Source organism: Dermacentor albipictus, unplaced genomic scaffold (assembly GCF_038994185.2).
Source record: "Dermacentor albipictus isolate Rhodes 1998 colony unplaced genomic scaffold, USDA_Dalb.pri_finalv2 scaffold_11, whole genome shotgun sequence".
In the NCBI taxonomy this organism is placed as follows: domain Eukaryota; kingdom Metazoa; phylum Arthropoda; class Arachnida; order Ixodida; family Ixodidae; genus Dermacentor; species Dermacentor albipictus.
Window position 1 is genome coordinate 14,539,577 of NW_027225565.1, and position 9,887 is coordinate 14,549,463.

At 45.4% G+C, this 9,887-nt stretch overlaps 1 protein-coding gene across 1 annotated transcript in view; it reads left to right on the plus strand.

The window, feature by feature from the left end:
* LOC135914959 (long-chain fatty acid transport protein 4-like) overlaps positions 1-9,469 on the plus strand; it is a 166,362-nt gene extending 156,893 nt beyond the window's left edge. Inside the window, exon 12 of the mRNA XM_065447895.2 lies at positions 7,624-9,469. Coding sequence (XP_065303967.1) covers positions 7,624-7,781 — 158 coding nt within the window. The 3' untranslated portion in view covers positions 7,782-9,469. The remainder of the gene's footprint in view (positions 1-7,623) is intronic.
* The last annotated feature ends 418 nt before the right edge of the window (positions 9,470-9,887 follow it).

A 9,887-nucleotide genomic window follows, 5' to 3' on the forward strand; every position in this document is an offset into this window, starting at 1 on the left:
AGAATTACGAATGGGTCAGCGCACACAACAGGTGGAATAACACGCTTATGCTGGCTAATATAATATTCTACCTCAAGAAAACAGCACGGGTCTGGTTCGAAACACACGAAGAAGAGATTACGAGTTGAGACCAGTGCAGGCAGAAGCTTAGAGATTTATCCGGCAAACCCGTCGGCTGCCAATGTGCTGCGAAGAAGGACCTTGGGACCCGTGCACACACATCCACTGAATCTTACGTGGCGTATATCCAGGACATCCTCGCTCTCTGCCTCTGCCATAACAATATGGCAGAGCCACATTTGAAAAGGCATCGCGGACGATGTATTTAACCTGCTTGTTTACAAGAACATAACAATGGTCAATGAGATCATTAACGAATGTCGCTGCTTTGAAGACGCTTAGAGTCGCCGCATAGTTCAACAGTTTACGTGTTTATGCAATACCGCAGCTTCATCGACGTGTGAAGACATTTGTCCACAGCGTGACCCCACCTCCTGCGAGAACGTCGTATGTATCGTTCGGCGAGAAATCGAAGCAGCGTCTCCTGCCACGCCAGTGACAGTGTTTTGATGATTCCCGGCCGCTTGTGTCTTTCATTCAGTCGGTCATTCGCCAAGAACTTGCCAATGTAGGTCTTCCATCCATCTGCTCCACCAGCCGTCCTGACTTTGCTTCGTCTGCTGTCTCTGTCCCTGTTCACCGGAGCCAATATGGTCCATATCCAAGCTATCGCAACCCGGCCGAATGGCGCACACATGACGATAGACCCACCTGCTTTTACTGTGGATGTGTGGGCCACATCTCTCGCCACTGTCGAAGTTCCTGGCCAGCCCACTCTCGACCAAGCTTTCCTGCGTACTGCCGCTCCCCACTGGATCCTCGGCCGCTATCACTCTCCACCGAGGTTGAAGACGCACCTGACAACGCTCGAGCCACCGCGACCAGCTGCTCGCCATCACCACATAGTCGCCGCTCCCGTTCGCCCCAGCTGCGTCGCTCTCCATCCCCAGCTTACCGTTGCCGCTCTACGACGGGAAACTAACTGGGCAGCTCCTGGAGGTGACACTGCTCTAAAACACCGGCCTGAAATTCCTCTGCTGACCCTGCCAACTAATCGGAACCTTCTGGACGTGGACGGTTTGCCCATTACAGCACTCATCGACACTGGAGTCCAAATTTCCATCATGAGTGCGAAGCTTCGAACGCGCTAGAGGAAAGTACTTACTCCTGCTTCAACTCGACTGCTCCAGGTCGCCGACGGTGGAACTCCGTTTGTGCTTGGAATGTGTACTGCTCATGTCAGTGTCGCCGGTCGCCACACGTCCGTTTTGTTTAGTGTGCTCGAACATCGCCCTCACAATGTGATCCTCGGACTCGGCTTTTTGGCCGCCCATTCTGCTATGATTGACTGTTCAGCCGGTGTTGTACAACTTGACATACCCCTACCTGTTCCCATTGACCTTAATGCTCAAGCTTCAACTCAGCTTTGTTCCACGGATTTTATTCGCCTACCATCTCTAGCAGCAACCTGCATCCGTTTTAGCCTGCCCACCTGTACCTGATAGAGACTATGTCCTTACTCCCGCGACTTCAGTCCTGCTTTCTCCCAATGTCTCCTTCCCACACACCATCCTTTCTCTTGAGGACAATCATAAATGTCTTCCCATCCTAAATTTCAGACAGTGCCCACAAGTACTTCCTCAAGGTATGTCTCTTGCCACGTTGTCACTGTCGCACGAGTGCCACATTTCTGCTCTATCTGTTGCGCCGTCTTTGACCAATGCTCATTCTGCGCCTTCGGCATCTGCCCCGACCGACGACTCTACAAAGATGATTGCACTGGACCTCTCAACCCAACAAGCCACAGACCTCCGTGGCCTACTCGAGTCCTACTCCGACATTTTCAACCTGAGTGATCGCCCTTTGTGTCAAACTACGGTCGTGAAGCATCGTATAAATACCGGCGATACAGCACCTGTTCGCCGATGCCGATACCGGGCGTCGCCCTCTGAGCGACAAGTTATCCAGAACGAGGTTGACAAGGTGCTTGCCAAAGGGATTATTGAACACTCTTCCAGCCTGTTGGCTTCATCTGTTGTTCTCGTCAAAAAGAAGGATAACAGCTGGCGATTCTGCGTTGACTATGGTCATCTAAACACGATCACCAAGAAAGATGTATATCCACTTCCCCACATTGACAGTGCTCTGGATTGTCTCCACGGTGCCACTTATTTTTAATCTATAGACCTTCGCTCTGGATATTGGCAAATTGCTGTGGATGAAATGGACCATGAAAAGACCGCATTCGTCACACCAGACGGCCTACATCAGTTCCGGGTAATGCCTTTTGGCTTGTGCAATGCCCTGGCAACCTTTGAACGATTGATGGACATGCTCTTGTGTGGTTTGAAATGGCACATCTGTTTGTGCTGCTTGGATGACCTCATTGTATTCTCTTCAACTTTTGCGACTCGTCTTGAAAGACTTTCATCTGTTCTTTCTGTTTTTCGCACCGCTGGCTTGCAGCTCAACTCGTCCAAGTGCTACTTTGGTCACCACCAAATAACCATGCTCGGACACCTCGTCGATTCGTCAGGCATTAGCCCCGACCCCGCTAAAGTTCTTGCTGTACAGAATTTCCTCGTACTAACTTCTGTCGAAGATGTTCGCAGCTTTATTGGGTTTCGCTCTTACTTCTGCAGGTTTGTGGAAAATTTCACCCATGTTGCCTGTCCCCTGACTGACCTCCTGAAGAAAGACGTTCCTTTCTGTTGGGGCTCTGAACAAGCGTCTGCTTTCACGCAGCTCATCACGCTGCTCTCCACACCTCTTGTTCTCGCCCATCTTGACGCCTCTGCTTTGACAGAAATCCGCACTGACGCCACTGGCTACGTCACTGTGGGCGCAACCGCATTATCGCTTAAGCCAGCCGCCTCCTCTCTCCCGCCGAGCGCAATTACTCGATTACTGAGCGCGAGTGTCTCGCCCTCATTTGAGCGGTGGGCAAGTTCCGACCCTGCATATATGGTCCACCATTTACAGTTAAACCGATCACCACGCCCTTTGTTGGCTTTCCTCCCTTAAGAATCCCACCGGACGCCTCGGTCACTGGGCCCTACGGCTGCAGGAATACACATACACTGTGCTCTGCAAGTCGGGTCGTCGACATCAGGACGGCGACTGCCTGTCTCGTCATCCCGTCGATGTACCGGACAGTGTAGTGGATGTTGCACCGATCTGAGTTCTTTTGCTCTCTGCCTTGCAAGACGTTGGTGCTGAACGACGACGCGATGAATCATTACGCCCCATTATCGAACGCCTGCTCTCTGATCCGTCTGACCCATCTGTTCACATGTTCGTACTACAAAATGGCATCCTGTATCACCACGACATGCACCCGACGGGCCCGACCTCCTAACCGTCATTCCGTCTCATCTTCGACAGATTGTACTGTAGCAACTGCACGATGTTCCCACCGCTGGACACCTTGGCATCATGCAGATCTATGACCGAATTCGGCGACGGTTTTTCTGGCCCTGTCTCAGCCGCTCCGTCCGGCACTATGTTGCCACATGTGAGTCGTGTCAGCACCGGAAAAGAGCAGCTGTGCCTCCTGCCGGTCTGCTGCAGCCTTTGGATATACGTACCGACCAACCCTTTTTTTTGCGTTGCCGTTGATCTTCTTGGACCATTCCTTATATCAAATGACAGAAATAGGTGGATTGCCGTCGCTACGGACTATACAACTCGCTATGCCATTACTAGAGCCCTACCAACCAGCTGCGCTACAGGCGTCGCTGATTTCTTGCTTCACGACATTATCTTGCACCACGGTGCACCTCGTGAACTTCTCACCGATCGCGGCAAATACTTTCTTGCCAAAGTCATAGATGACCTACTTCGATCACGTGCTACTAAACACAAGCTTACTACGGCTTGCCATCCTCAAACTAACGGTCTTACCGAACGCCTGAACCACACATTAACTGACATGCTAGCAATGTATGTTTTCTCCGATCATCGCAACTGGGACATTGCTCTACCATTTGTCACGTTCACATACAATTCCTCGCGCCATGACGCAGCTGGCTATTCACCCTTCTCCTCTTCGGCCGTGAGCTGACTTTGCCTTTCGAGACTCTCCTTTCGACCACACTCGACTTGCCGACAGAGTACACTCGGGATGTCATAGCCACAGCGACCCAAGCACGCCAGATTGCCCGCATTCGTCTTTCTGCTTCACAGACACGCCAGAAGCGCCGTTACGACCACCGCCATCACAATGTGGACTACGAACCAGGTGCTCTTGTGCTAGTTTGGTATCCAACTCGGTGTGTTGGTCTTTCGGAGAAATTGCTCTCGCGATAATATGGCTTTTACCGCATCCTTCGCCAGGTGACCCCTGTCACATATGAAGTGTCTCCGCTGGATGCCACCGTGCCTTTACCTCTCTCTGACATCATTCACATCAGCTGTCTCAAACCTTAACTTTCTCAGACCGATGAGCCGCACCAAAAAGGTGCTTTTCCCGACGGGGGTGATGTCACTGTCGGTTATGTGGGAAGAAGAGGAGGCTGATGGTGGCCTGTGAGACGACAAAGAAGAGTTTAGTATTATCGCTGCTCTGTGCTTGTTGGCTCGGCCATTAAAAAGCCATCTGTAAATAGACACACACTTCCTCCTTCTCATAACAATATGAAGCAAACAGACAAAGAAGCCAGGAAATGCATTGGTGAAATTAACTGGTATTATTTAATTTATGGAAGAACAGTAAATGCCATATGCTTATAAAGCTATGAAAGAAAGTGCATTTTGTTCCATAGACCAGGCACCAGCCGTTATAGCTTTAGATTGCAACAATGTTTTGTGTTTGTATCATAGATTTTTGGTGAAAGACTAGGCAACAAATAACTAAAACCATGACCTAAATGGCTGTATGTGATAATGTGGTAGCCTACAAACTATCCTAGCTTTATTTTGTGAAATTATGTGTGAAGCAATGCATGGCTAATGCAGGTAATTTGTGCAATGCGGATTTCATGAACTGTTTCAAGACTATTCATTAGCTGTGCCTATTTGGCATTCTCCACTGTGCCAATATCAGCCATTTGTAAGCATTAGAAACAAACCTAATGGTGTAATTTCTGCAGTGTGCAGTGCTGAAGTGTGGAAAGAAAGGTAAAAAGGTCAAAGGAATAGCATGAGAAGGACGAATATGAACGCTGACTGCGAACTGAATTTATTGGTCACAAAGCACATGCGTATATACACAAGGTGATATGGTTATCAAACACTGCATCAGAGACACTAGTCACGTTGGTAGGTTAATAAACCATCAGTACAAGCCAAACGAGATTAGGGTTGGCGTAGGCTCAAAAGCCTTATTGTGTAAACCTACTGATGGTTGAGTGATGCATCTGTTATCATATCTCAATGTGATAGCCACTGAAATTTCTGGCATTCTCTTATCACAATGGCGATCCAGCACTCAACCGCCTTCAAACTGAGGCTGACAGCCACAGCCTTTGCAGTACAACACTAGGTTAGTTCTTTCTTTTGTTTAGTCATTTTTGCCTTTCCCTAGCCTTTTGTTTACAGTGCGCCCTGTTTTCCCTATATAACTGCGGCCGCATGTTAATGGTATTCAGTAGACAACCCCCACGCAGCAATCCACAAATTTCTTTTCATATTTAACTGCGTAAATCCAGCTGTTTTTATTTTATGTTCCACAAGGCGTTCATCCGTTGTCCTGCAAATGCACCCAATTTTGCATGGGGCTGATAAGACTACCTTGACATCGTGTTGCAACTTAATTTTTTTCAGCCCATGGGAGATGTAGTGCAAATATGAGATAACTGCTAGTTGTTTCTTTTTTTCTTCGTTCTTCTGGTTTGCAAGATGTTGTTGCAGGATGACGGACGAACGCCTTAGTGGAACATCAAATAAATACAGCTGGGTGTGCGCAGTTGAACATGAAAATAAATTTGTGGATTGCTGCGTGGGGGTCGTCTGTCGTATACCATTAACATGCAGCCACAGTTATATAGGGAAAACAGGGCACTATGTAAACAAAGGGTTAGGGGAGCACAAAAATGACATAACAAAAGGAAGAACTTCTAACCTAGTGTTGCACCGCAAAAGTTGTGACAGTCAGCCTCAGTTTGAGAGAGGGTGTGTGCTGGATTGCCACACTAAGGCAATGCGAGAAATTTCAGAGGCATATTATTAAGAATTATGGCAACAAATGCATCATTCAACCATGAGTGGTTTTACACAATGAGGAGTTCACGCTTTTGAGCCTATGCCAACCCTAATATTGTTTGATTTTTACTGCTGGTTTATTAACCTAGCGATGTGACTAGTGTCTCTTATGCAGTGTTCAATAACCATAACACCTTGTGTATATTTGTGTGCCCTTTGTGACCAATAAATTCAATTGGTAGTCAGCACTCATGTTTGTCCTTCTCTTGCTATTCCTTCATCTTTTTTACCTTTCTTTTCATACTTCCGTGCTTTACGCTTCAGAATTGCACCATGAACTTGAACCAAATAGGCCACATCACTCTTCTTAAACTGGATGGCTTGCACGAATGCATCTATCATTGCTCTACAGAACAAACATTGACCCTACAGTAAATCAAGCCAGCCCTACATTTTCACATTTGTACCCATTCCTTAATAGTACTAGTACATGGCAGAAAGCATATGCTATGCCACTGTGTACTTCAGTTATTGCAAGAATTTCACTCTCTAGAAGCCAAATCACTTATGCTACAGATGCATACCTGCCAACTTTTGCAATCTTATCTTAGAATTCCCAGTCTTCAGTGCTTGTTTATGATCGTTGTAGTAAAAGCAATAATTTTACTATATTTATTTGCGTCATGTTTTGGGGAAGGCTGATTTCTAGAAAATACAGAATTTGCTTTTCTTTTTTTCTCGTCGTTTACCCTAAAGATTACAGAAAAGTGAAAGAAACAAGGAGCTTAATACAAATTTATTTGTGCAGACAGAGGGTACACATCACTCAGTCAATGGTGAACAACTTGAAAAAAGAAATAAAATTTGACAAAGCATTTGCAACATAAGTAGCCCACTTGCAAGTATTATGTGGGTAACTGGTAATTGAAATACCACATTTCAATAGTAATGAACAAAAAAAGAATTGACCTCACTATAACAAAGAAAAATTTTGACAGAACATTGTTTTAAACCTATGTTATAGTAAAAAGAAAAAAATGATTTTTCAGACTCTTTGAATTATTTGGTCTACCCTCAGCAATGCCAGCTGCTTAGAACCAGTGTATAATGGCACCTAAAATTTAGACAGTCTGCATTAGTTTTTGTGAGCAGACGTCATGGACATTTTCTTTTATGATGCAGATCATTCTAGCTATGACTGTTGGGCAGAGTGCCTATTGACAGTGCTCCTGCAGAACAAATTCTGCACTTCTCTTAAGTAAACAGTCAGTTTTTGAGCAATTTTTAGTATTTAAAACAAATTGTGTTTTGTGGCTACGATTGTTGTATTTTTCAAATTATCAGTTTGGCATGTCTGAAGATGTACTTAAACCCAGCTTACAACCTAGTCACACTGTTTGGTTTCCTTTTCCCAAAACAAAGGTACCTACAAGATCAAGAAAGTGGATCTCCAGAAGCAGCAGTACGACATCGACACGATTGATGACCCAATGTATTTCCTCGACCTAACCGCTAATGAGTACGTGCCTCTAACCAGGGCTGTCTATGACAAGATTCAAAAAGGCGAGGCAAGGGTCTGAAAGCTGCAGTCAATGCTACTCTGCCCCCTTTGAGGACCAATGAAATTCTCAGCTTCATACACGTTATATGTGCATGCAAATAGCCTGGAGAAGCAGCCGTGCAGCTAAGTCCTGTTGGCTGCTGCCATAGTCGTGGCCTTTCTGTGACACTGGAGTCTCCCCATACTGCTTTTTGTCTTTGACTGCCTTGTCTTGTTTTACTGGCTCTATGACGGCTGGCCAGCTTGGGTCATGTGACTCAATTAAGAGGAGCAGTACAAATAAAAAACCGCAACAAAACAAGACATGTTCTGCAGAAATGGTAGTACTGTTGATGCTGCTGTCATTGTTATCTCTGGAGCCAATTAGCCTGCCTTCTTGTGGCAGAGCACATATAAAATTGGTGCTGGGATATTGTGGAAAGAAGAGGGCAGGGCTGCCACTTGCTTAAGAGGAAGATTGCAGCTGCCTCTTGAAAGTATTTTTTTTTTAATTTTACATTATTCGTAAACTGTTTTCATAACATGCCATGTGATAGAATGTCGTCACTGTCGAAATGTTGCTCAATTTGTAGGCACACTGCATAGAGAAGGAAGGCATGCCATTTCTGCTTTGTATTTGGAAAAATCTGCATTTGACACTCTTGTGCTGCTTCTGCAGAGGCAAGAACACGTGCTTGCTTGTGAAGTAGTGTGTGTTGTTCTTGCTTCATGCTGCTCCCACATTCCATTATAACAGTAAAGCTTTTGTGATGAGGCTGTTGATCATCTTGCCACTGCTGCTTTGAGATTATGGAGATATGCTACTTTGTGTACTAAAGCGCTTCTTTGGTGTCGCATAACAACTGTTCATGCAGCCTTGCATTTGGATGCCTAAAAGTGTGCACCGTGTGTTTGTTGCTATCTTAGGCCTATTCTTCGGCAGCTGTGTTCAACAGGCTTCGAATGCAATATAGACAGTTTTGATCTGTTCCGAAGGAAGCAACGCAAGTTTTTAGCACTGCGAATGGCAAGCAGTGCACACTCAAATTTGTCTAGTTGGTTCTATCCCACTTGAAAGCTAGCGGGCAAATTGCAATTGGATTATATTGCATCCAGTTATGTGCTAACATATCCTAACAGAGCAATCCAGTGAAGTGCTGGGCTATTGGTTTCACCAACCTTGTGGTAGAAGCTCATCAGTAGCCTTGCACCTGCCTTGTTTTAGGAGGCATGACAATAAGGAATTCCATGAGCACTTCCACACTTTGCCATGTGCTGCAGATTGAGATGCAGACATTATTATAAAGGCGCCCAGTGCATCAATATACAAGGGCGCAGTTGTTCATGAGGCATTTAAGACCTGCTGTTGGTCGTCGCAGAATTTTATTTTGTTATGTGCAAAGACAAACTGTTGGTGAAATGTTTGGGGGAAAATTGCATTTGCTATTATGAGAGCACTTTTTATCACTGTTGCCCGCAGTTTAGTGAGGGAGGCAGTTTTGCCATTTACATTTTTTTTTTTTTTTACCTGTAAAAGAGGGAGCAAGTTGAATGTTGTTTCTTGCTAAGCAAGGGCGTTTCCATGTTGATATTGTACATATAGTGCTGAAAGAGAGAGAAATGTTTTTTTTTTTTTGGGGCTTCTGTGATAAAAGCGACCAGACCAGCTGAAGCCATGCTGTTGTAATCAAATTTTTGTACTTAGGCAAAATAAAAATATTACATATACCCATTTGTGAATGTTTCTTTTTTCTTTACCAGCGGGTTGTCGAGTTTGTGTGACTGCATGAAGTAGGAAAGCTTATGCACTGATTGTACACCATACTTTTAAATAATAATGGTAAGATTCCAGTCAGGAGCTGGCAATGTCTGCCGTATGCCATCCAACCCATATTTATTCTTCTGTGAATTTCCTTCTCGTCATCAGCGTTCCCTGTGATTAATTGACCTCGGTAAACGCACTCCTTCACAGACTCTAGAGGCTGACTGGCAATTCTGAACTCTTGTTCCTTTGCCCAGCTATTCATCATTATCTTTGTCTTCTGCATATTAATCTTCAACCCCACTCTCACACTCTCTCTGTTAAGGTCCTCAATCATTTGTTGTAATTCGTCTGCATTCTTGTTGAATAGAACAATGTCATAGG